General features: G+C 47.5%; 1 protein-coding gene across 1 annotated transcript; it reads right to left on the reverse strand.

Annotated features, from left to right (window-relative positions):
- Nucleotides 1–310: 310 nt before the first annotated feature.
- On the reverse strand, nucleotides 311–24,553 carry LOC149308508 (calponin-2-like). The gene is made up of 7 exons (XM_089535867.1): nucleotides 24,463–24,553; nucleotides 16,359–16,480; nucleotides 15,434–15,500; nucleotides 13,733–13,870; nucleotides 12,300–12,416; nucleotides 11,495–11,641; nucleotides 311–4,316 (listed from the first exon to the last, which is right to left on the reverse strand). The coding sequence occupies exons 1-7, from the start codon at nucleotides 24,535–24,537 to the stop codon at nucleotides 4,053–4,055; spliced, it is 930 nt and encodes a 309-aa protein (XP_089391993.1). The 5' UTR covers nucleotides 24,538–24,553; the 3' UTR covers nucleotides 311–4,052.
- Nucleotides 24,554–25,903: the final 1,350 nt, after the last annotated feature.

Below are 25,903 nucleotides of genomic sequence, written 5' to 3' on the forward strand. Positions count from 1 at the left end.
ATCATCCTCCAGGTCAGGCTTTATTTATTCTCCCCGTTGCGCTAGAATCCATCGAACATATTCTTGAAGCTGTTTCTTAAAATAAAATGAGTGTATTTATACAATACCACAAACCCTAGTTTACTGAAACCTGGCCTGCTGTGTTGTGCAAATCCAATACTGCTAATAAACCATGGTTTGATCCTGGCTTATCAGATTTGGCTTACAGAATCCATGATATAGCATATCATTGTAGTTTGACGCTTATACCTGGATTTTGGACAAGCACAGACCGTCCCTGTGCACTTTTCTCCCCTGAAAAAGCCACACACAGACTGACATCTCATTCTGCTTTTGAAGCACATTCTTTTTATTGCTTATATTCAAATATTACAGGTTCACATTGTGTCTCGGTGCCATTCACAGGCTCATACCCACTTCCCCACATCTCTCGCACCTGGCTCACCCTCCCAGCAAACTCAGCTTCACCAGTTGTGCGCCTTCACACTCTAGCAGGGAAGGATTGTGCAGTTTTTGAGCTGCATTTTTGAAAATGGGAGGGCATTAAAAAGCCGCAGCAATAGAAGGAATGGACTTTTTAAATAACCCTTCGAAATCCAGAGGTCTAGCTCCCCTGCTAGTGTGTTGCAGTTGACACAACTAAAAGTGTTGCAATGCCACCCCAACCCACTCATCATGGGAACTGTAGTCCAAACTCAGCCATTTTTCCAAACTCGGAGCATGAAAGTCACCTCTCTTCTCCAGAATTGGAAAAAGCCAAAATCTCCACAGAGAAAGAGATTGCACTGCACCTTCCAGGCACAGCTTCCATCATCCCCAACCCTTGCTGGTTGAGGTCAATGGAAGCTGTATTCCAGCAACACCTGAAGGGCACAACATTGTTGGCACAATGCTGTGGCAAAAAATGTTGCTGTGGGCATCCCAGAGGTGTTGCACGCAGGTGAAAATTTGGAACAGGCATCTCCGGATCAGTCAGCTGAGAAATCAAACCTATTTTTTTTCAGCAACCCATAGAATGCAAAATTCATTTCCTCGGTATAAAAAGAAGATTAAGGCTACTGCAGAATACTATAAAAATTGGCACTCATTAAAAAAAATATTGGTCCCTAAATACCTAAAAAAATATAGATCAGTATGTTCCTCGACTTTAGTATTCTATAAATGCAAACAAATTCTGCTTTGGCATGAAAAGATAAGATTTCTTGGTCCCGCGAGAAGTGGTGTAGCAGCAGAAAAAGGCCTCTGGCTGCATCCGCACTGTAGAAACAACCCAGTTTGACACTGCTTTAACCGCTATGGCTTGCTGCTATGGGATCTGTGGTTTTGTGAGGACATTTGGCCTTCCCTTTCAGAGAGCTCCAGGACCATAATGAATGACAAATCCCAGGATCCAAAGCATTAAGCCATGACAGTTAAAGGGGTATCAAACTGGATTATTTCTGCAGTGCAGATGCAGCTTTTGTCAAGAAGGCAGCGGAGAACGGAGAGGTCTACCTTGAAAGCCTTTTCAAGTTCATAGACCTCACCAAGTTAAGGCAACTACTTCCATGAAATATGGAATTTCTTCATCCCTAGAGTCTAAATTTTGGGAGTCAAACCCATTCTTCCAAGCCATGAAATTTTTGCCAGCAAGTGCTATGGAGATAGAGAACTATTCGTAACAGGGGAAAGGGGCTGGGGCCACATTAGCCCCTCCAGAATATTAGGGGCCACATACCTATTACACCTGGTTCTACAAAAAGGGGGGGGTTCAAAACTTTGCCCCAAAAATGCTCTGCAGGGAGCATTTTCACCATGCTTTTGGAACCTTCTGCACCATTTTAGGCCCAGGAGAGACCCTTTTTTTAAACAATAGGAAGTATGCAAAAGTCACTTTCTGTTTGCAAAAAGACCTTTGTTGCAAGGTAAGCCCCAAATGTGGTAGAAATGCCTCCTACAAACCTTAGAGGGAATTTGGGGACTTTTTTTTAAAAGGAAATTTTATTTTCTGGACCTCCAAATATGGTGGAAATGTCTGTTACATCCCCTAAAGGGAATTTGAGTTTGGAGTAATTTTGGGGGAAAAAATTGTTTTGATGCTCTAAATTTTGTTTTGGAGGGCTGCAAAGGTGGTATAAATCCCCTCCACACCCCAGGGGGCATTTGGGGTATTTTGGCCACACTTTGCCCACCCTGATGTAGAAAATCCATATGAAATCTGATAAGAGTCGCAGGACCTAGCTTCTTATTTTTTTTTAATAAAAGACAAACAAATCTAAGCTTCTAGTCCTCATTAGGCATACATTTCAGAAAGGGAAACTGGTCTGGTCCACCAAACCAAGCATAGGATCATAGCGTTGGAACAGACCCCAAGGGCCATCCAGTCCAACTCACTGCCATGCATTGGAATTCCTATATCCTTTTAGTCACTGCTTCTTATTGCCTTGTACTTGACAACTATATTTCTTTATCAGTACACCTCTGCCTCATCTAACATCCCTTGCCCCATAAAACACAGCTCCCTTCTGCAAATCATCCCAATAAATCCATGCAAACAGAATCCTAAAATTGGAAGGGATCTCCAAGAGTCATCCACTCCAACCCAATTTCTGCCAGGCTGGAAGACACAATCCAAGCCCTCTCTGTGATAGATGGCACATCCAGCCTCTGTTTAAAAAACCCCAAAGGAGGAGACTTTTCCCAAACCGTAGCAATGGTTTACCTTGTGGCAGAATATACCACACCTGGGGTTATGGGTACATGTCTCTGATCCACAGGTGCACATATAGAAGTATAGGGAACCTTTGAGAGGGCCACATTCAGCCCCCAAAGGGCCAAATTTAATTGGGGAGCGGTAGATAGAGTGAAAGGAGCTAAAGTTGAATATATATCAGCATATTTTAGCTTCAAGCCAAAAACCAGGACTGCATCAGTACTGCAGAATGAATGCAGGCCGACATCGTTTTACCTGGCATGGCTCCATGCTATGCAATCCTTGGCTTTGTAATTTTCTGTGGCCCCAGGGCTCTCCAGCACAAAACTACTCTTCCAACTCTAGGACTCTCCATATATTTTGTTTTCCAAAATTGGACTTCTCATCATGTACTTATTCACCGTGAGATCTGTTCCACAGTGCAATGGATTTCCTCAGAGGATGATGGACTCTCCTCTTTTGGAAGTCTTTAAACAGAGGTTGGATGGGCATCTTTCAGAAATGCTTTAGTTGGGGATTCCTGCATGGCAGGGGGTTGGATTGGGTGGTCCTTGGGGTCCCTTCCAAGGGACTTCAGTTTTTGCACTCCTTATTTTTTAGTTACTTTCTCTTACAACAGCAGGAAGATTAAATTTAGGATTGCCAGGAGACTGGTGTAAAACCTTGGAAAATTCTTTTCATCATTCTGTTCTTTTAACTTTTGAAAGTATCCAGAAACATTTCTTGTGACCTGTTAAGTGCCTTTGTTCTATCCTGTTAAAATAGCTTTTGAAATGTAACTTCGCTCCATCTTCATGACCAGAAAGGAAGGTAACTAATTCCAGGAAAACTGTAGTGCTTGTTAAATTGTTACTTCTAACTCTCCTTTGCTGGAGGATTTTAAACACAGATGGCCAATGTTTTACTGGTGAAATCAGGGGTCAGAATAGATGACCCTTGTGGTCCCTTCCCACTCTCAGATTCTTTTGATTTTCTATTTTTAGGCAGTCCATATTGCTGCCCTCCTCCAAACACAGGCACATGTGTGTAATCGTTTCAATTTGTTCAGGTTTGAGAATCATATTTTGCATATATGTTTTTTCTTTTTAGAGTATGAAATCTGCCCACATTTTGGCTCACCCCAGGTTTTATTTCTTGGAGAACTAAGATCAGAGGGGACCTACAAACAGCCTTGGTCAACCTCACCTTTCTAAAATATAAGAAGAAAAACCAAAGACCTTTCTTTAAGGATGTTGTGGGGTTAGAGGGAGTAAAGACACTTTTTTCCCCCTTTAAAACTTGCAAAGACGAATACTGCAGCATCGCTGGCAACATGGGAATACAACTGGTGCAGAAAAAAATTATATTTCCTCCCTCGAGTTCACTGATCTGCTTCCTCCTGGTAGTAGTAGTAATTGCCCGAGTGCCCATCCTCGTCCTGGGCTGCGTTGGCTGCTTCACTTGGGTGGCCCTGGGGGCAATATTTGGGGTCGTAGATTTGGCGGCCCAAGCCAAAAACCTGCCCGCTTTGGTTGGCCCCCTGGTTGTAGCCCATCTGGAGCGACATGGAGCTGTCGTCACATTTGTCGGTGCCCAGTTTGGAGTCGTAGATGTGCCGCCGGGTGCCTGGCGCTGTCATGCCCACCTGGGTTTGAGAGGAGAGGAGGAAAAAGAGGGAGGTTATCCTCCATTTTGTGCACAATGCAAATACCCAAGGTGGGGGACCCAAGCACACTTTGGAAAGTTAGCTTTGAACTAGAATCCTACAAGGTTTGGAAACGGCGCCTAAACTAGGATCCTGCAATGTTTCGAAAGTTAGCTTTAAACTAGGATCCTGTTAGGTTTGGAAAGGGTGCCTAAACTAAGAACTTACAAGGGCAGCCTTTGAGATACAGAACATGGCCACATATCCCGAACCCCCCCCCCCAAAAGATGGATGCCAGCCATGAAAGCCTTCAACATCACTTTGAGATATGATTCATTACACATCCAAATTAATATTCCAAGGAGGGGATTCGTTTCTTGTTACTTGGGGTGCACTTGGGGATGATAAGAGAATGACATAATAGTGAAAAATCACTCAAAATGCCTAACGTAATTTTAAGATAAATGAAAAACATGGGAAGGTGTCAATTTAGAAGGGGAAGTGTTTCACCAAAGCACTGCATCTGCTGTGAATTGCTGGCATAGGCAGTGGTGGCCCTTCAGAAGTTTCAGAACTGCCAGACCCAGCATTCTTCACCATTGGCTCTACTGGCACAGCCTGGAAGGAGCTGCAGGCCAAAAACACCTGGAAGGGCAGAGGTACTCACCTTTGGTATATGCCAAGAGGAGGCCCCACTTGGAGCTTTATTTGGGACAAAAGCAAGCTAAAATCTCAAAGAAAGGAAGAAGGATAGAAGGGGAAAGAGAAAGAAAGGGAGGGGGAGAGAGAGAAAGAAAGAAAAGAAGGAAGGGAGAAGGACAGGTTGCTCACCTGTAACGGTATTTCTTCGAGTGGTCATCTGCGAATACATACAAATGGGTTGTACTGCGCCTGCGCAGTGCCTTCGGAAACTTCTGGAATCACTAGGCAAAGTACTCTTTGCAACATATAGAAACTTTTGGGCGGTAACCCCGCCCATCCCTTATAAAGCCCCTGCTTTCCCGCTCTTTCCCCAGTTCCGCAATTTTCCGCCAAGTAGGCGATAAGGGTGAGCCAATATAGAGCAGGACACTGAGGGGAGGATGGGCGGGATTTGTATGTATTCGCAGATGACCACTCGAAGAAATACCGTTACAGGTGAGCAACCTGTCCTTCTTCTTCGTGGTCTCTGCGAATCATACAAATGGGTTGAGACTAGCAAGCTAAGGTTGATGGAGGAGGGAGTGTCATATCACCTGTGTCTCCAAACACTGTTATTACATCTCAATAAAGTGAAAGAGAGAAAAAAATCAACACAAGGTAGTGGTCTAAGTGGTGTTATTATTATATCACTATAAAATTAGAGGCAAAAAACCAAACCAGAGCTCCATGAACTCAAACCAATAGGTCCATGAGCTCAGAAACCTTGCAGTTAGAAATAATTATCTTGGTATGGAGAGATGCAATAGAATACAACATAATGCACCCCAGTCCATAGTCAGTGTAACCCAGACAATAAGACAGCCCTCCCAAAGGCTGCATCCCTTCTGGCCCTGGCGTCCAACCTGTAATGTTTGATAAAGGTAAGAGGTTGAGACCATACTGCAGCCTTGCAGATGTCATCCAGGGGCACACCTGACAAAAAGGCAGAGGATGCTGCAACTGCCCTCGTGGAGTGAGAACGAACCCTAGCTGGCAAAGGTTTACCCAAAAGTTCATAGGCTAAACAAATGGTGTTAGACACCCACTTAGAGAGTCTCTGAGCCGAGACGGGCAGTCCCTTTTTGGACTCCGAATAGCACTGGAACAGTCTTTCGGAGCGGCTAGAGTCTCTAGTCCTGTCAAGGTAAAAGGCCAGGGCTCTACGAACGTCCAGGGTGTGCAGGGCCCGTTCGGCATCGGTAGTCGGGTTCAGGGCCAGGGTCGGGAGAATAATGTCCTGACACATGTGGAACATAGAAACAACTTTGGGCAGGAAGGTAATGTCTGTTCTGAGGACTACCTTGTCCCGGTGAAACCTCAGGTATGGTTGGTCTCGGCGCAGGGCACAGAGCTCGACCGCACGGCGGGCCGAGGTGATGGCCACCAGAAAAACTGTCTTCCAGGCTAGAAGTCTAATGTCCGTGGTGGCTAAGGGTTCGAACGGTTTAGATTGTAATGTTCCCAATACCGCATCGAGGCTCCAGGCCGGGGGTGGTAGAGATGCCTGCGGGTGAAGGTTGTTGCATCCCTTAAGAAAACTCTTTACCAAGGGGTCCTTGAAAAAGGAGGGCCTCCCATCGAACTGGAAGAAGGAACAAATGGCTGACAAGTAGCACTTGACAGAGGTGAGGCAGAGGCCTGAGTCGATCAGAGACATCAAAAAGTCCAAGACCACCGGTGTCGTGACTTGGGTTGGAGACAGTTGCCTGTCGGCCAAGAACCAAAGGAACTTGTTCCATTTTAGAGCATAGGACTTCCGAGTCGCTGGCTTGTGGGCAGCTAGGATGACTCTGCGTACGGGAGCCGGGAGCCGTGCTAGGGACGGATCCTCCACGCAACTAGGGGAAAGGTCTCGATGTCCGGGTGTCGAACCCGACCCCCTTGAACCGTGAGCAGATCTGGTCTGTGCTCGATCCGGAGAAAGTTGGCCCGGGAGAGGTGGAGGAGGCAAGGGAACCACGGTTGTCCCGGCCACCATGGGGTGATCAGGATGGCATTGGTAGCATCCGATGTCATCTTGGAGACTGTCCTGGTGATCAGCGGGAAGGGGGGGAAGGCGTAAATCATAACCCCGACCGCTGGAACCCGAACGCGTCCCCAAGGGAGTGTTCGTTCGGCGTCCGGGAGCAGAACTGGGGACAATGGGTGTTGTGGACAGTCGCGAACAAGTCTATTTGTGGGGTTCCCCATCGACTGAAGAGGTCGAGCACCGTGTCGGGGTGCAGTCTCCATTCGTGGCATTGAGACGGAGACCTGCTGAGAAGATCCGCCAGGTCGTTCTGGATGCCCGGCAGGTGTACTGCCTGGAGGAGAATGTTCCGATCTATGCACCAGTCCCAAACCTCAAGAGTGATGTCGAGGAGAGTGCGTGATCTGGTTCCTCCCTGCTTGTTCAGGTAATACATAACGGTGGTGTTGTCCGTCCTGAGCTGAACAACTTTGTTGGATAGGGAGGACTCGAATACCCTCAGAGCCTTTTGTACTGCCACTAGCTCTAGGGCGTTGATGTGTAGCATCTTCTCGTCCTGGGACCACTGGCCTTTGGCCCACAGGCCCAGGGTGTGGGCTCCCCATCCGTCTTCTGATGCATCGGTGGTCAACACAACCTCCGGTTGGGGTTGCAAAAAGGGCATGCCGGCGCAAACGTTCCGGGAGTCGAGCCACCAGTGGAGGGAGCGGGCGACCGGCCTTGGGATCGTGAGGCGACGTGATGGATGGTCTGTCTCCGGGTCGAAGACGGACAGGAACCAGGACTGGAGAGGCCAAGACCGAAGTCTTGCCCACGGCGTGACAAAGGTTGTTGATGCCATATGTCCTAGGGCTACCTGGACGTCCCTGGCGACGACCCTTCTTTGGCCGACACACCTGCCTATAGCTCGGGCGAGAGTTTGGAAGCGGTCGGAGGGCAAGGATGCTACACAAGTGTTTGAGTCGAGGGTCGAGCCGATGAACCTTATGCGCTTGGTGGGCAGCAGTTGGGACTTTTCGAGGTTTATGACCAGTCCCAGGCTTTGTAGGAGCTCTAAGGTTTTGGCAATGTGACGGCTGAGCTCTCGGTCTGAAGGCGCTACAATTAGCCAATCGTCCAGGTACGGAAAGACTCTGATGCCGCGGCGATGCAGGTGGGATATTACAGGTGCCATGCACTTGGTGAAAACTCGAGGAGCTGTGGACAGACCGAACAGGAGGACGTTGTATCTGTAAGCGTCGGTCCCGACGGCGAAGGCTAGGAACCTGCGGTGGCTCTCGCGGATGCTCACGTGGAAGTAGGCGTCCTTTAAGTCGATCGTCGCAAACCACAAGCCCTGGTACAACAAAGGCAAAATAGAGGCAAGCGTTACCATACGGAAGCACCTGTAGGACAAGTAAACATTTAGGGCTCTCAAGTCTAGTATGGGCCTGATACCACCATCGGTTTTCGGGACCGTAAAATAACGAGAGAAAAAACATCTAGGAATGTCTATGGCGTCGACCGGTGAGATGGCGCCTTTGGCTAGAAGGGTGCGTACTTCGTCGAGAAGGGTGTCCGAGGGTAGGGTGGAAAGGAAACCCCCAGTTGGCGAGAGTTCTTCGAATTCAAGGGCGTAACCCCTACGGACGATGGTGAGTGCCCAAGAATCGGTGGAAATTGAGGCCCAGACGGTGGAAAATGGCCTTAGTCTATCCAGAAAGACAGGGAAGGAGGGAGCGACGGAGTACGTGGCGTCCCTTCAGTTCCTCTTCTTACTTTGTTCGGGGTCCTGTCTCCTGTAGTTCTTCTTATATTTAGAACCAGAGCGACGGCCCGAGGAAGAAGAGGATTGCGAGGGGTAGCGCTGCCTGGACTGGTCCTGGCGTTGGAACGGACGGTCCTGCTGATAGGGTCTCTGGCCCTGGCCATACCACTGACGGATGCCCGTAAAGCGTTTGCGGGAAGTTTGAGGAGAGGCCGACATACCGTGTTTCTTGGCTGCGGTTCTCATCCTGTATTTGAAGTTTAACTTCTCATCCGTCTCACGATGGAAGAGGCCGTCTTCGTCGAAGGACATGTCCTCGATGGTGGAGCGGGCGTTTTGGTTCAAGTCGGAGGACCTCAACCATGCGTGCCTCCGTAGGGCGATGGCCGCCGACATGGATCTTGCGGCGCAAGCAGTAGAATGTCTGGCCGATGTAATAATCCAGCTTCCAATTGAATGTGCCTCGTCTCGGACCTCAGAGAGGATGCCCTGGGAGTCGTCCGGAAGGTCCGGGATGAGGGGGGAGATCTTCTCCATAAGCCACTGTATGTATGCGCCCATACACGTGTATACATTAGCTACCCTCATCCCCAGAGCCGAAGAAAAATAGGCCTTCTTAGCGAGGGCGTCGATCTTCTTAGCCTCTCTGTCCGAAGGCATCAGGGAAGCTTTCGGTGTGGAGGTGCGCTGGGAACCCTCCACGATGGCCGAGTTCTGGCGTGGATGTTCCAACAGCCATGTCGGGTGTGGGGCCACTGTGTACAGGGATTCAATCTTCCTGTTACTAGCAGCTGTCGATGCGGGGGCTGCCCATGAGCGTTTGGCTAGCTTTTCCAACGAGGGGAGAAGAGGGATGGCAGGCGGTGTGGGAAGCTTGCCGTGAATTCTCCTCTCAATTGGATCCGAGGCCTCGTCCTCTGCCTGAGAGAATTGGATGTCCAGAGCATTTCCCATCTTGATCACATGCTCGGCAAACGTGCGTACGTGGTCCGAAGGGGACACTGCACCCGGCTGGGCAAACTCTTGATTAGACGGCCGGTAGTCGTCGTCCGACGAGGCCTCCGAGTCGTCTCTGGGATGGTAGCGAGCCTGGGAGGATGTCTCCTGCCTTGAGTCAAGATCAACGACCTTGAGGTCGGTGGCTGTCGAGATGCGGCTAGGTGGAGCTGTAGCCGTGCGGGGGGGCCTGGAGGATGCACGTGGCCTAGATCTCTCGACAGGTGCACCGAAGCGGGATCTGATGGAGTCATGGGAGACCGCCATGTAGTAGGTGTTAGTCTCCTCGTCATAAAAATAGCCGGGCTCCGAGGGGCGTGGAGGTGAAGCGACCCGATGTACCAAAGCACGGTGGACCACCAACGTGGGCATCGGAGTGGGAGATCGCCTGTCGTCTCTCGGGCTGGCAGGTGAGGCTGGCTCGGAGAGGTCCATAATGGTGTCCTCCGAAGCATGACGGAATGTCGAGAGAGGCCGGGACCCAGATGGGGAAGAGCTTCGACGCCCGGGACGGGTGTCGACGGCCTCGGAAGCCAGGAGAGCTTTTGCCGCGGAGCGGGGATCAGAAGGCCTTCGGTCGACATCCGATGGCTCTCGGGGGGCCTCCTTGTGTCTCGACCCATCCATATCCCATTTCTCGGAGCGGTGGCGCTTGGCGGCCGAGTGTCCTCCCTCCGGGGACCTCGTACGGGATTTTTTGGAGGCCGAAGGCGCCAGCGGCACGGTGGCCTGGGCCTTGGCAGGGTCTGGAGATTTCACAGCCTTGGCAGTAGAGGCTTGAGAGACAGAGGATTTCGAGGCAGAACCCTTGTGGGAGCTCGAATCCTTGTCTGAAGCGCGGCCCTCCTTCGAGCCCTTCTTGCGCTTCTCTTGCTTGTCCTTCTTCGAGGATTGAGGGGCGCCTTCCACCGGGGCCTCGGTCTCCGGGGCATCCAGGGAGGTTCGGGGGACAGTTGATGAAGTGGCGGCGACCTCCCCAGTCATCCCAGCTTCGGCGGGTACAAGTTGGGCCGGAGTCTCCGGCAGGGTCGGCAATGGGTCTACGGCTGTGGAAGAAGAAGATAAGGAAGACATAGCGCCCGTGGTGAAGACCTTCGTGTAGATAGCGGCCTTCAGTCTAGTCTCCCCATTTTTCCTGGCCTGAGGTTTCAGGGATTTACACAAGGCACAGGATGAAGGAATATGTGCCTCGCCCAAACAGAGAAGACAAGCGGAGTGGGGGTCTTGGCCAGGAATCTTACCCCCACAGACGGAACATTTCTTGAAGGGGACCGATGGCATGGTCCACTTACAACTTGTAGTCAGACAGTCCGATGGTCAGTGCCGGTCCGGGAAGATTGCCAAATCAGAAGGAGCGGGCAGAACGGAGAGTCCAAAGTAAAAGCCAAGTGGTCAGTTGAGGGTCAAGCAAAGAGTGGTCAAATAACAGTCCGAGGTCAGGTCCGTGATTCCAAACTGAGATTTCTCAAGAGCGAAGTTCCCTAAGCAGCTAACGTGGCGGAAAAAAGGAACTGGGGAAAGAGCGGGAAAGCAGGGGCTTTATAAGAGATGGGCGGGGTTACCGCCAAAAAGTTTCTATATGTTGCAAAGAGTACTTTGCCTAGTGATTCCAGAAGTTTCCGAAGGCACTGCGCAGGCGCAGTACAACCCATTTATATGGTTCGCAGAGACCATGAAGAAGAAAGAAAGAAAGAAAGAAAGAAAGAAAGAAAGAAAGAGAGAGAGAGAGACACACACAATGCCCACTATGCTACGCAATCCAGTTTGAAAGACTAACTCCCTTACCTGGCTGGCACACTTATTGGTACCCATCTGCAAGCTGATAGTAGAGTGGTCCATGGGAGGTAGGATCTGGTTTTTGGGGTCATAGAGGTGTCTCCTGGTTCCATAGGCTGTCATGCCTGACTGGCTGGCACACTTGTTGGTGCCCATCTAAAGTAGAAAGGTTGTGGTTTACACCTCCTAATATGTATTATGGCTGCAATCCAACAACCCTGTCAGTGCTTTGTAAACATCCACACAGAGAGATGTGGTACATGAGCATTATGCAACCTCTGTGCAGAATAGCAACCCTGCGCAATACCTGTTGACGCCTAGGCGCCACTGCACAATGCATGAGACATGATGCAAAAAGCAGACGTTGCACAACCACAAGGCAAAAATACAGGATGCACAATCGCAATGTGCAACTTGCAAAGAGAGAGGCAGATGGGACTGGCAAAATGAGGGTGAGGCAAAGGGAATTGTTTGTGTCTCTGGAATGGGTCCATGGAGGTCCTAACAGAATCACAGAATTGGAAAGGACCCTCTTCTGCCATGCAGGGAGACACAATCAAAGCACCCCTGACAGATGGGCATCCAACCTCTGTTTAAAAACCTCCAAAGAAGGAAACTCCACCGCTCTCCGAGGAACTACGTTCCACTGTCAAGCAGCTCTTATTGTCAGGAAGTTCCTCCTAATGTTGAGGTGGAATCTTTTTTAGTATGACTCGAACTGGGTACTGCTCAGGCTCTGAGTGCGAATCCAGCCTGGACCCTGTGCCCATCCAAATCAACACCAGCAATATTCCCATTGTAACAGTGTGCGCACCTGTAGACCGATGACACACTGGCCAGCCTTCAGCTTTGCGTCGTCAAAACATCTCTCTTGTTTCTCTGAATATTTCACCCCGATGTCCACCCCGCTGTCGATCCCCTTTGTCTTAGCCTACAGAGTGAAAGAAAGTGGCACAGAGAAACATAATCCGCATCCGTTACTCAAACCATGCATCTCTCCTACACTCCCAATAACTGCCATGTTCCCAGCAGGTCTCTGGTCCTCATGGGCTGCATCTGCTGCAGAAATAATCCAGTTTGATGCCACTTAGAGCGCCATGACTCAATGTTATGAAATTCCAGGATTTCTAGTTTTGTCAGACATTTAACTTTCTCTGTCGGAGAGCTCTGGAGCCACAACAATTTACCATTCCCAGAATTCCATAGCAGTGAGCCATGACAGTTAAAGTAGGGTCAAACTGGATTATTTCCAAAGTTTAGAAGCAGCCACAGAAGCCTCCAGCGAAAGGGAAGAAGGACCTCCAAAAGACTCAGCTCTTTCAGAACAACTTTTTGGTTCCTGTTCTCCTTCTCCAAGCAACATCTCAACTTCTGATCAACAACAACAATCCTTTTTAAGACTAAAACACCCACCCAAAAACTGGAGAGACCAAATGCCATTTTTTAATGTTCAGTTTAAAAAGCAGATGCAACAAAAGAGATTTAAAAAGCATGGACTTCTTGCAAAGCTCCTCCTGCTCATCAAACCCAGGAATGGATCTCTTTCAAATACTGCCGCTGTGACTGTCGCTTCTCACCTTGATTTGGGCATGCTACATTTTTCTTGAAAGTCCTACATTTTGCCTTGTCCTCCTTGGCAGCAAAGACAACTGGTCATCCTGCCAATAATCCATCTTTGCTCCGGAGTAGGCAAAGTTGCGGGGGGGAAACCCAAACTCTCTTCTCCTTGGTCGCGTGAGAGGGTTGTCGTATTCCAGTCCCTCATCTCCATAATATAAAATCATTCTAATTATGCATGCGATTAATTTGCATTCTGATTATACACCTTTTCTACCATTATGTTATGATGAAGACGAAATCTGGCCTTTCCTGCTTCAACTGGCGGTAATTTTGGGCCCCTTCAATCCGGGATTTTCCAAGGTTTCCAGGACAAATGGCAGCCCAATTGCTGGGCACCCTTGCCATGAAGATCCCATGCCAAGATCTGGGGCATGCAGTCGCCACTGCTGCCAGTCCCAGAACATAATGCGCCTAACTGGTCCTGAACTAACAATCAGTGCAGACAGGATGCGGGTTTCCAGCAACTTGTGGTTTGCTCCCTGATTGTGTGCCAAGCAATGTCAGCTGAGATTTCCACTCGGGAAATTCCCTACAAGCTAAGAAGCGAAGCTAAGAGCTTAAGATCTGGAGCAAAGTATATGCAGTATGCATGGAATATTAAGTGTATTCCCCGCCCCACTTACTCACCATGCCTGCCAGGGCCAGGAGCGAGACTTGAACTTGGGTCATGTTCCCGTTCTCGTACAAATCGTTGGCCTCAAACAGGTCGACCGGCTTCAACCCATAGCTGATCATGGCCTTGATGAAGTTGGAGAGGTTCTCAAGCTGTTGAAAGGAAAGAAGGCACCAAATCACGATCTCATAAAGCCAGGGCTCAGAAGAGTTACTCTTTTGAGGACTGCATTGGTCAGAATCCATCAACCATACTGACTAAAGCAGGTTTCCCAAACTTTGGTCCTCCAGATGTTTTGGACTTCAGCTCCCAGAATTCCTGACTGCATGAGAGTTGACCATAAACTGAACATGAGCCAGCAGTGTGACGCTGCATCAGAGAAGCCAAATAATATTTTAGCCTGCATAAATAAAATCCTGGCTTCCAAGTCAAGGGAATTGCTAGGGTTTCTGGGAGTTGAAGTCCAAAACACTTGAAGGATTGAAGTTTGGGAAACATTAGGCTAGAGCATTGTTGTAGTCCAAAAAATAGAGATTTCCCTCCCACCCCATCAGATCCACCTTAGGGTCTGAAAGATGGAAACTCATTCTGAAAATCCCGGAGATATTTCAAGAGGGTCATCATGTCTGCCCTCCATTTCTCTTCCACAAACTTTCCTCCTAGGTTTTGCTCTCTTATCATCTTTGTTGCCCTGCTCTGAATCTGCTCCAGTTTTTCGCTATCCCATCTTAAAATGAGGTGCCCAGAATTGAACTCGGGGCCCTAGATGAGGCCTGCCTGCAGTATAACTTCCCATGACTTGGAAACCAGGATTTTGTTTTTGCAGGCTAAAACATTATTTGCCTTCTTTGCTGCAGTGTCACACTGCTGGCTCATGTTCAACTTACAATCAACAAGAAACGCCAGCTCGCCTTTAAAAAACCAAGAAAAGCAAATTTCTAGCCCTCAAGATTATTGCTGGCTGATCTCTGGAGCCAAGCAAAGCCAAACAGTGTCTTCAGGGAGCATTGCTCCACAGAGCAGAGCACACTTTTTGCAGAACTAGAAAAACAGGTTACGCAGACTGGCTTGCTGCTGTCTTACTTATTATAGCCACACAGGAGCCCAGAGCTCCAAAAATGTTATTTTAGAGGACTGCAATTTGCAAAACCCACCAGCAGACCAGGGGATACTGGGATTCAAGGATATAAAATGACAGATCCTTAAGCACTGGAAGGTACCCCAAGGGTCACTGTGCATGAATGCACACCTAAAGCATTCCTGAAAGATGTCCATCCCATCTTTGTTGAAAGACCTACAAAGGATACACACACACAAAACATCCCTAGGCAGCCCATTCCACTATCATACAGTGGTTGCATTCAAGAAGTTTCTCCTAATGTTTGGGTGGATTCTCTTTTTTTGTAATTTGAATCCGCAGCTTCATGTTCCTGCCTCTGGGACAACAGAAAACAAGCTTGCTCCATCTTCTACATGACAACCCATGTCCAACAAATATCTGTTTATGCACCTTTTCCTGTGCTTTTGGGTTCAAACTGGTCCAGGTTAATATGCTCTTCCACTAGTTTTATGGGACTACCAGTTGACAATGTGGGGGATATGGGTGAAAAAAAGAACAGAGGCCTCAAAGCATCCAGATATGGGACAGGACCAGAATGATGGGAAAGGCAATAAAAAGTGGGCTAGCAGATTGGCACAAATGGCAAACCTTTTACCTGATGCCAGTTGAGGGCAGAGCGGTTGATCTTCCTTATGGAGCCAGGTTGCAGTTTATTCATTAGCCTGGGATGGAAAGCAATGAAAAGAGGTGCAACCAGAGTAAAATCACAATGATACACAATGATATAAAATCACAATTATGCATAATAATAATAATAATAATAATAATAATAATAATAATAATAATTTTAATAAAATAATAGGCATAGAAAATAAAATAATAAATATACAAAATAATGCAGATAGGCGGAAGCCTCGCTGCAAAAATAATTCAGGTTGATGACACTTTGGCTCCCATGGCTCAAAACTATAGGATTCTGGGATTTGTAGTTTGTCATGGGAGCAGAGCGCTCCAACAAAGAAGGTTAAATAAATAGCTCACAAAACTACAAATCCCAGGATTCTGTCGCATGGAGCCATGGCTGTCAAAGTGGCGTCAAAGTGGATTATTTCTAGTGCAGATGCAGCCATAGAAAATAATATTTCCATGTAGAAATTTTAATCCAGCAAATATTTTCATATAGAAGTGTTGCTTTCTACACAGAAAAAGTTGTTTCCTGCAGACACAAAAAATGTTTTCTATTCAAATCGACCACCTGCAAATTTTGTAAAGAATAAATCTCAAATTATAGCAATTTTTGTGTGCGTAGCAAACATTTTCTGCACACAAAAGCAATATTTCAGTGGGAAGATGAATCCACTCTGGATACAGTAGGTGCAAAACTACATCTCCCAAAAGATTCAGCACCTTGAATGGTTCCTTTAAGGTTCTGACTGGTGCCTGGAGTGGACTCACTGCTCCATAAATGCCAAAACTACCCAAAATCCAACTGCAACTGCAACTGCAAAAAAGATTAGGGGAAAACAACAACAACGTGGGCTGAAAATCCTGTTCTCCGCAACCTGACGGATCCTACTCACTCGCACAGTATGACGCCGTCTTTTAATCCCTTCTGGAAATCGGGTCCGATTTCCCGTCCCACAATGTTTTCTATCCAAATCCGCAACTCAGCTTCCTTCTGGGGGTCATACTTCTGGGCAAGCTGGAGAGAGAAGAAGGCAAAGTAAGATTTTCCAGGATGGGCTGCATATTTTGATCTGTATCAAAGCAGCCCAGACTTAGGATGCACTTGGTGCAGGGAGTATAGAACCATACAGCCGGAAGGGGTTCCAAGGATCATCCAGTCCAACCCCTTGCAACTCAAGGTGCCCATCCAACGACTCAAGGTGCCCATCCAATGTCTGTTTTTCAAAGACCTCCAAAGAAGGAGAGCACCACAAATCCCAAAGGAGAGACCATCATCCTCTGAGCTATCCATTCCACTCTCAAACAGCATTTACAGGAAAGAAATTCTTCCTGATGTTTCGGTGGAAACTTCTTTTCTTGTCATTTACATCCATTGTCTTATGTGCTATTCTCTGGAGCAGCAGAAAACAAGCTTGCTCCCTCCTCAACATGACATCCCTTCAAATATTTAAACAGACCGAACATATAACCTCTTAACCTCTTCTTCTCTAGGCTAAACATACCCAAACCCCTAAGTCACTCCTTGTAGAACTTCATGGTTCCCAGACCCTTCGCCATTTCACCTGCCTTCCTCTGGACACTGTCCAGTTTGTCCGCATCCTTCTGGAATTGTCCAAAACTGGACACAATATTCCAGGTTGAGGTTCGACTGAAGCAGAAAAGAGTGGTACTACAACTTTCCTCAATCTAGACACTATACTCCTATTGATGCAGCCTACAATCACGTTGGCTTTTTCAGCTGCCCCCATCACACTGCTGGCTCATGTTCAGCAATGTTGTTTAACTGTATTTTATTACAGTTTAGTTGTATTATAATTATGTGGATTGTTTCGAGGGGGGGATAGTGGGATTTATTTTATTGCGTTATATAGTTTTATACTCATGTAAGCTGCCTCGATCTTTATTGTAGAGGCAGGATAGAAATTAAAAAAATATTATTATTATTACTGATGCAGCCCAGAATCATATTGGCCTTTTTAGCTGCTGCGTCACCCTTGTTACCATCACTGCCCCAAAGCTGTGAGATTTGGCAATTCACATTGGACTCTCAATTCAGTTCAGGGGCATTTGGAGCCAGTCAAATCCAATTCAAGTCTCATGTCCTCCCCGAGACTCAGAAGTCGAAGAATTGTGGGCTTTTCATGTTGACTTACATGGGGAAGCCAACACAGCTGTTTATTCCATTGTGGCCATTGCGGACAAAACACAAGTGCAGGAAGCTGGGGGAAAGCTTATTGTTTTGTGCAATTGGCACCAGCCTCCCTTGGCAGGAAAAGCCTGTAACCGGCACCCAAAAGAATGATGCCAACAGGCTTTCAGGAATAGATTGCCTTTACGAGACAGCATTTCTAACAGGGTACAGGATTGCTTTTTAAAATGCATGCCACCTTTAAATGGTTATTAAAACCGTTTGTTGTTGGTATTGTGTGCTTTCAAGTTGTTTCTGACTTACAGACCCTATGGCAAACCTATCATGGGAGTTTTCTTGGCAAGATTTGTTCAGAGGAGGTGTGCCATGACTTCGCCCCGTCCAAGGCTGAGAGTGTGTGACTTGCCCAAAGTCACACAGTAGGTTTCATGGCCGAGCTAGTCATGGTTTCATTCCGTTTCACAGTGATTTTGTCTATGTTGTGACCCGTTTTGTAAAGCTAATTTTGCAAAATCTGGTGTGGTGGTGTGACTGTTTGACCATGACTCTTAGCAGACCAGCATTCCAATCCCCACTCAGCCATAGAAAACCACTGGGAGACCTTGGGCAAGTCACACTCTCTCAGCCCCAGAGGAAGCCTGGTGGTTTTGGGGGTCCCTTCTAACTCTAGGATGTTATGTCATAATTTTCAAAACTGTGTGTGTGTGTGTTCACAAGGTAGACAACTTTATGCTTTCCAAATGCCTTTGGTTCCCAGCAGCATCCCTAGCATGGCCAGTGATCAAGGATTCTGGGATCTGCAGTCCAAACATAAAATCACATTCGAGAAAATCTCTTGTCAAAATGCAACTCAACGTCAACCCCAAAGCAACTGCAATAAATCAGGGTTTTATTGAATATATATGAAGGGATCCATGCCACCTCCCAAGCCATTCTCGCTCTTGGGCTTGGCAGAATAAACCTCCCAAGGATCAAGGCTGTCCTACTTTGCAGTTTATTGCCAGCAATGGAAAGATGCCAGGGGTGTGTCGAATATATATATATATATCTTGCTGGTGCCCTCTTATCCTGCTCCAACTTCCCAGAAGAAAGCAACAAACAGATTAAGTTTTTGGAACCTCAACCATCATCATCATCAGCAGCAGCTTTATTTATATCCCACCCTTTTCCCCAAAACTGGGATTCAAAGAGACTTACAAGATTAAAATCGGTGCAATGAAAACATAGAAAAGTATTCCATTAAAACAGAATTAAATTACAGTTGGCCCTCCGTTTTTGCAGGGGATCCGTCCTGGACCCCCCCCCCCTGCAAAAACGGAGGCTCGCGCATATTCAAGTCTCATAGGGTTCAATGGAGTGCGCACCTATGCGTGTGGCCCAGGCACGCACGCCATTGGAAATAGCAGAAGTCAGCCCTCCGCAGATATTTGAGGGCGCGGATCCCAGATTCGCAAGTTAGGAGGAGCAAGTGTATTACCATATTAAAACAAAAAAAAACCAACCCCACATTTATTGTTATTGTCTGGGTTTCTCTATTAGCATTGCAGAAATAATTCAGTGTCCCTTTCTATCAAATGGCATAAGCAACATTTAAATTTCTAGGTACAATTTAGATTTTTAACAGCAGTGCAATAGTTCATTGCTCTTTAAAATCAAGTATTAGCTTTTCTGTCTCCTCTGGATCACTCTCTCTGACTAAACTCCTGGAATATGAGTATTTTATAATCCCCCTTTAAGACATGCATTTTAAAATCCTGAAACTGACTCCAGGAGGCTTGCTCAGAGCAAGACATTCAGAACTAGAACTGTTCAAATATGCTTATTTACTGATTCATATCCTGCCTTCTTCAGAAGACTAGGATCCAGGGGTGGGTTGCCCTTGCATCATGATTTTAAAAATGTAACCAAAATGCAACCAAAGCTTTATTAAACATATTATAAAACCATTGCATGTAAACAAAAAACATCTATATAAAAGCAATTATTCTTTAAAATGCTTTATGTGGGCCTGTTTAGTGCCTCAGTTCTTCCACACTATAAATCCCAGGATCCCATTGTATGGAACCCAAGGCAGTTAAAATGGTACCATAATGTTCCAACCGTCTAAAGTCTAAATAAAGTCTGGACTGCTTGAATTCAAAGCTAGATTGCATTTCCTCGAAACCTTTAAATAGCTAGCAAGTCACTCCCTTTGCACTGTTTCAGCATTTTTAAAATACCCATTTTTTAAAAAATCAGAATTTCTGATTCTGGGTTTGTCTCTTAGCACTTTGGGGAAGAGAGCTTGCATCCGAAACCAGCCCCGATTGCAGAACCTGGGCTAGGGAATGCTTTTTCCAAAAATATACTGAGGAATTCAAGGCGTGCCTAGGCTTCGGAGGCGCGTCGCCGACCTTCTCCATTCCTCCTTCAGGCGTTTCGGGTTTGGCAAGGCACGGAAAACCTGAACTCGCCACACTCCACACACAACTACAGCCAGAGAGACCAAGAACACAAACCTAGATGGGGTTTGGAGAGTTGGAAGGGACCCATGACTTGATGGGGTTCGTAGAGTCGGAAGGGACCTCAAGGGTCATCCAGTCCAACCCCATTGAAACAAAGCCCTCCCTGTGACAGATCACCATCCAACTTTTGTTTAAAACCTCCAAAGAAGGAGGCTCCACCATCCTCTGAAGCAAATTATTTATTCTTACTATCAGGGAGTTCTTCCTAATATTGAGGTGGAATCTCTTTTCCTGTAGTTGGCATCCATTGCTCCAGGTCCTATTCCCTAGAACAGCAGAAAGCAAGCTTGCTCCATCCTCAGGTTTGTTCCTTTAGCACAAAGATTCCCCAACTTTGGACCTCCAGGTGTTTTGAAGCCCAAGCCAGCTTGACTGACAGTCAGGAATTTGGGGAGCTTAGGTCCAAAACATCTGGAGAACCAAAGTTTGGGCATCACTGCTTTAGCATCTTTCGGAGTGTTGACATTTTGTATTCCTGCTTGGCACTGGGAGTAGATGCCCATTGGCGGGTCCCTTCCAAATGTTAAGATTCTGTGGTTTGACCCGATGCGTCTTGCTGCAGTTGGATTTGAAAAGCTGTTTTAACAAGAGATTGACCTGCAAAAAGGCAGATGGAAAATGTGTGGTCCTCTCCTCCAGTTGTTGCAGCTCTCATCAGCCACTGCCCAACACAACTGGTGATGAGGGATGCTGAGTTCTAGTACTGATAATATCTGGAAGACTATCCCATTCCCCACCCCAGTGTAATTCTTAAAAGGAACAAACTAGCAATTGGGATATCTAGTTTCTAGCCAAAATCAGGCTTCTTTAAGCCGCACTCTAGGAGTGACTTTACTATCCAGTTATAGCAGTCTGATGAAGCCATCCTGTAATCCTGGGATTTGAAGTTTGGAGAGAGAATTAATTTCTCTGCTGGAGAGTGCTGTCGTTCTCAACCTTCACCCCTCCAGATGTTTTGGACTCCAGCTCCCAGAATCCCTAGCCATTGGGATTTCATCTGATCCAAAACATCTGGGGAAGCCAAAGTCTGACAGCCACAACATTAAAGCCCTTTCGCAGGAAATGCTAAGTCCCTCGCCAGGCTACAAATCAGTGGTACCCCGGGATACGAATTCACCGCGTTACGAAATTTCCGGGGTACGAAAAAGTTAGATTTAAAAAAACTGTTCTGGGTTACGAAAGATTTTTCGGGTTACGAAAATCTTTTCGGCGCGTTTCGGCGCGAAATTCAAAGCGCGGCTAGCGGCTTTCCAGCGGCTTTTCGGGTTGCGAAATGTATCGGGTTACGAACGGCGCCGCGGAACGAATTAAATTCGTAACCCGAGGTAGCACTGTATGGAGAATATTTGGTTGTGATGCTGTCCTGTTGTGTACCTCCAAGTCATTTGGGGGGTTTTCATGGCAAGCAACTGCAGAGGGGGTTTGCCGTTGTCATTCTCTGAGGCTGAGAGTGTGGCTCGCCCAAGATCAGCCAGTGGGTTTTTATACCCGAGTCTGGATTCGAACTCAGAGCCATAGTCCAACACTCAAACATCACACCAACTCTCTTCTGTGTGAACAGAAGATACAATTTATGTACTATATGAATACTCTGTTCACAAAGATCTTTGCAACAATTCCATGCATTCTTTGCCAAGACCATTGCAAGAAAAGTAAGATTTTGTAAAAAGCTTGCTTTTTGTTGTCCGATGCCCAGAAGATGTTTTAGAGCATCAACATTTCTCCTCAAGGTTTGACACATCCGTCTAAAGGGGGCATGGACAACTGTATCGATTACTTTACTGTATTGATTATCTTATCGATTGAAATATATTTGTTTATATTGGCTGTTTGCTCAAACACAATAAACTGGGTCCAGTTCTTTAAAAGCTTTCTGTTTTAAAAAAATGGGTTGGAATAAAAATGTTTCAGAGTTTGGCATCCCCATCAATTGTGCCTTTAATGGACCTCTCCTGAGGACTGCAGGACCCAGCAGGCTGCACAAATCAATACTGCACACTTACTTTGCAAGCTTACGGTATGCAACCTACTAAGCGTCAATAATATACTATAGGGCATTTTACTCCTCTGTCTGGAACAAGTGTGGGAATCAGATGTTGCCGGACTGCAGCTCCCATCACTCTTCACCACTGGTGATGGCTGGGGCTAATGGGAGTTGCAATGAATGATTCCCAGCCCAGATCTTGCACCAAGAGAATGAGCCATCAACCAAGGCTTTCAGACAGGGGAGAGGCTCCAACACCTTGGACTGCAGCTCCCATCAGCCCCTATCGGCAGAACCAACGGCAAGGGATTATGGGAGCTGCAGTCCAACATTTTCTGCAGGGATGGCAGGAGTCTGAGCATTGAGAGATTCTGGACTCCTTGAAGTTGATAGGCCTTGTATAAACACTGAACTTTGGTTGCTGTGACTGTTTTGATTTTTTAAATCTGGTTTCACTTTTATCGTGATTCCATTTAAATCTTAAAATGTTTGCATGCTGCTAACTTTTAACTGTTGTAAAGTGCCTTGAGTCTCAGACTGAGAAAAAGGCAACATCATTTTTGAAGTGTAGTGCCCAGAAATGAACACAGTGTTCCAAGTGAGTGGCACTATTACTTCACTTGATCTAGACACTAAACTCCTATGAATGCAGCCTAGAATCGCATTGGCTTCGTCAGCTGCCGCATCACACTGTTGACTCATGTTCAGCTTGTGGTTTCCTAAGGCTCCCAGTTCCCTTTTCCCAATGCCCTGTTGCCATGCCATGTGTCTCCCGTCCTAAATCTGTGCCTCCTCAGTCTCTATCTACTCTCCTAAGCCTCCTAGTTCCCTTTCCGCACCCCCTGTTGTCAAACCAAGTGTCCAGCACCTGAGATCTGTACTTCTCTCTCTGGTTTCCCAAAAGTCCCCAATCTCTTTTTCACAGAATCATAGAATTTGAAGAGACCACAAGGGCCACCCGGTCCAATTGAAGCACATCCTGTTCTCAAGCCAGGTGTCCCCGATCCTGGATTTACACCTACTCACTCTATTTAGTCTCCTAAGCCTCCTAGACCCCTTTCTGCACATCATGTTGTCACCGCTCCTAGATCTGCGCCTACTCACCCTGTCTCTGGTCTACTAAGACTCCTAGATCTAAAAGCAGAACAGAGTGGGGCTATCCATCACCTCAATCACGACACTTCTCTTCATCATGTTGGCTTTATTAGCTGCTGCATCACATTGTTGACTCACGTTCAGCCTGTGGTTCACCAGATCCCTTTCTGCACATCGTGCCCGGCATTCCCCCATCCCAGATCTGTGACTTTTCAGTCTCTCTCTGCTCTCCTAAGACTCTCAGATAGATCCCTTTCTGAACATCCCTTGTCAAGGTGCCCCCATCCTAGATCTGCGCCTCCTCAAACTCTCTTGGCTCTCCTAAGGATTCCCAGAACCCCTTTTTCACATTCGATTGTCAAGTCCTCCATCCTAAATCTGCACCTATCAAATCCATCTCTGGCCTACTAAGAAGTCTTGGGAAAGTGCCCAAATCCTTTCCAAAAGCTTGGGGAGCCCAAGTAGGAAAAAGTGCCCAAATCCTTCAGAACCCATGTAAGAAAGGTGCCCAAATCCTTTCCAAATTCTTGGACAGCCCAGATAGGAAAATGTGCCTGAATCTTTTGGAGCCCAGGTAAGAAAACTACCCAAATCCTTGGGAAACCAGGTGGGGAAAAGTGCCCAAATCCTTTCCCAATTCTAAGGGAGGCCAGGTAGGAAACCCAGGTAGGAACAATTGCCCAAATCCTTCAGCGCCCAGGTGGGGAAAAGTGTCCAAATCCTTGGGAGCTCAGGTAGGAAACCTATCCAAATCCTTGGTTAGCCCAGGTAGGAAATGCCCCCAAATTCTTGGGGAGCCCAGGTAGGAAAAGTGTCCAAACCCTTTCCAAATTCTTAGGAGTCCAGCTTCCTCCCTGGACCTCTGTGCTGGGCAAGGGATGAAGGGGTCCTTCTCTTCCCCACTACCTTTAGGGCAAAGGAAGTAAATATGGCCCCCCTGCCCCTGGCCCTTGGCATGCACTTACCTGCCCAGGTGAGTCCTGGGCACACTTTGGAGAGGCGGCATTCAGAAAGGATTTGGGCACTTTTTCCCACCTGGGCTCCACAAGAATTTGGAAAGGATTGGGTCACTTTTTGCCACCTGGGCTCCCCAGGGCTTTGGGTCGTTTCCTTCCCTGGGCTCCCAAGTGCCCACCTCCTTTTGGGAACCTGGGAGCATTGGCCATCCTTAGGGCGAGGGCCCGCCCCTGCAGCCCCTCCCTGCCTCACCTGCCCAGGTAAGCACACCTGGCCAGGTGAGAGCATCCTTCTGTCCCTCTTCTTACCCGGTTCCTGACTTCGGCCGACAAGCCATAGCTGGGTCCCTTGTTGAACTGGCTGCTGCTGCTGCTGCTGCTCATCCTGGGATTTGGGGAAGAGGCCGGGACTAGACTGGAGCTCAGCGCAGCGCAGGCGTGCGCAAAAAGGCGGCCCCCAAGCCCCGCCCCAAGCCCCGCCCCCGGGCCCTGATTGGCTGCCCGTGGAAATGGCCTTATAAGGGCAGAAAGAGCCGAATTCCTGGAGGATGCGAAGATGCAGCACAGAGAGAAGGAGGAAGGGAGGGAGGGCAAAGGGGCCAGGCAGGCCTTGCACTGGGCCAGCTCTGCTTTGGGCCCAGAGCATCCCCATCAGTTGGCCCTCCATCTCAGAGAAGCAGCAGCAGGGCTTTCAGTGCTGCTGGGGTACCACTCTTGGAGTTCCCCATCTTTGCAGCAGAGAAGACCAAGTCACACTCTCTCAGCCTCAGAGGGGGCAAGGGCAAAAAGTAAAGCACCCCAAAGAAATCTTGCTAAGAAAAAAACCCAGGACAGGTTACAACTGTTGGATCCCCCCTTGGAGCAAGGAAGTCACACTCTCTCAGCCTCAGAGGGTGACAAAGACAAATGCCCCCCAAACCCCCAAAGAAATCTTGCCAAGGAAACCCCCCAGGACAGATTTGTCTTTGGGTCAATGACCATGAGTCCAAAATGACTTGGAGGCACTCAGCAACGAGACTTGGATGATGCCTCCAAAGGTCATCCAGTCCAACCCCCTTCTGCCATGCAGGAAGACCCCATCCAAGCCCTCCCTGGGACAGATGGCCATCCAGCCTCTGCTTGAAAACCTCCCAAGAAGGAATCGGAGACGAACCCTCAAGGGTCATCCAGCTCAACCCCATTCTGCCATGCAGGAACTCACAATCAAATCACCTTCAACAGCTCCCCAAGTTAGTTTATTTTAACCCTGTATAAAATTAGATGGGACAGGAACAAAACGTGAGACTTTTCCATCAATCTGTGCTCTCACCAGAAAGTCTCTTTCCTTTTCAAGGTTCCAATTGGGGGGGAAACCCTTACTCTCAAGAAGTTCCTCCTAAAGTTGAGCTGGAATCTCTTCCTGGAGCTTGCATCCATTGTTCCACTGGATCCCAGTCTCTGGAGCAGCAGAAAACAAGCTTGCTGCCTCCTCAATATGGCCTCCCTTCAAATACTTAAATACGGCTATCTATCACCCCTTAACCTTCTCTTCTCCAGGCTAAACATCCCCAGCAATTCCCTGAGTCCTTCCTCATAGGGCTTCATGGTTTCCAGACCCTTCACCATTTTAGTCACTCTCCTTTGGACACATGGCTCCAGTTTCTCAATGTCCTTTTTGAATTGTTTTGGCCAGAACTGGACACAATATTCCAGGTGGATCCTGACCAAAGCAGAACAGAGTGGCACTATTACTTCCCTTGATCTGGACACT

This window comes from Sceloporus occidentalis, unplaced genomic scaffold (assembly GCF_023333645.1).
Source record: "Sceloporus occidentalis isolate IW3139 unplaced genomic scaffold, rSceOcc1.0.p SCAF_8, whole genome shotgun sequence".
In the NCBI taxonomy this organism is placed as follows: Eukaryota; Metazoa; Chordata; class Lepidosauria; order Squamata; family Phrynosomatidae; genus Sceloporus; species Sceloporus occidentalis.

Bases quoted from the DNA above. Each gene is read 5' to 3' on its own strand.
- LOC149308508 (XM_089535867.1), bottom strand. From the start codon at position 24,537: ATGAGCAGCAGCAGCAGCAGCAGCCAGTTCAACAAGGGACCCAGCTAT. The intron at 16,481-24,462 runs GTAAGAAGAGGG...TTCTCTCTCCAG, and splicing joins CGGCCGAAGTCAGGAACCGG to CTTGCCCAGAAGTATGACCC. The intron at 11,642-12,299 runs GTGCGCACACTG...TTTCTACTTTAG, and splicing joins AGTGTGTCATCGGTCTACAG to ATGGGCACCAACAAGTGTGC.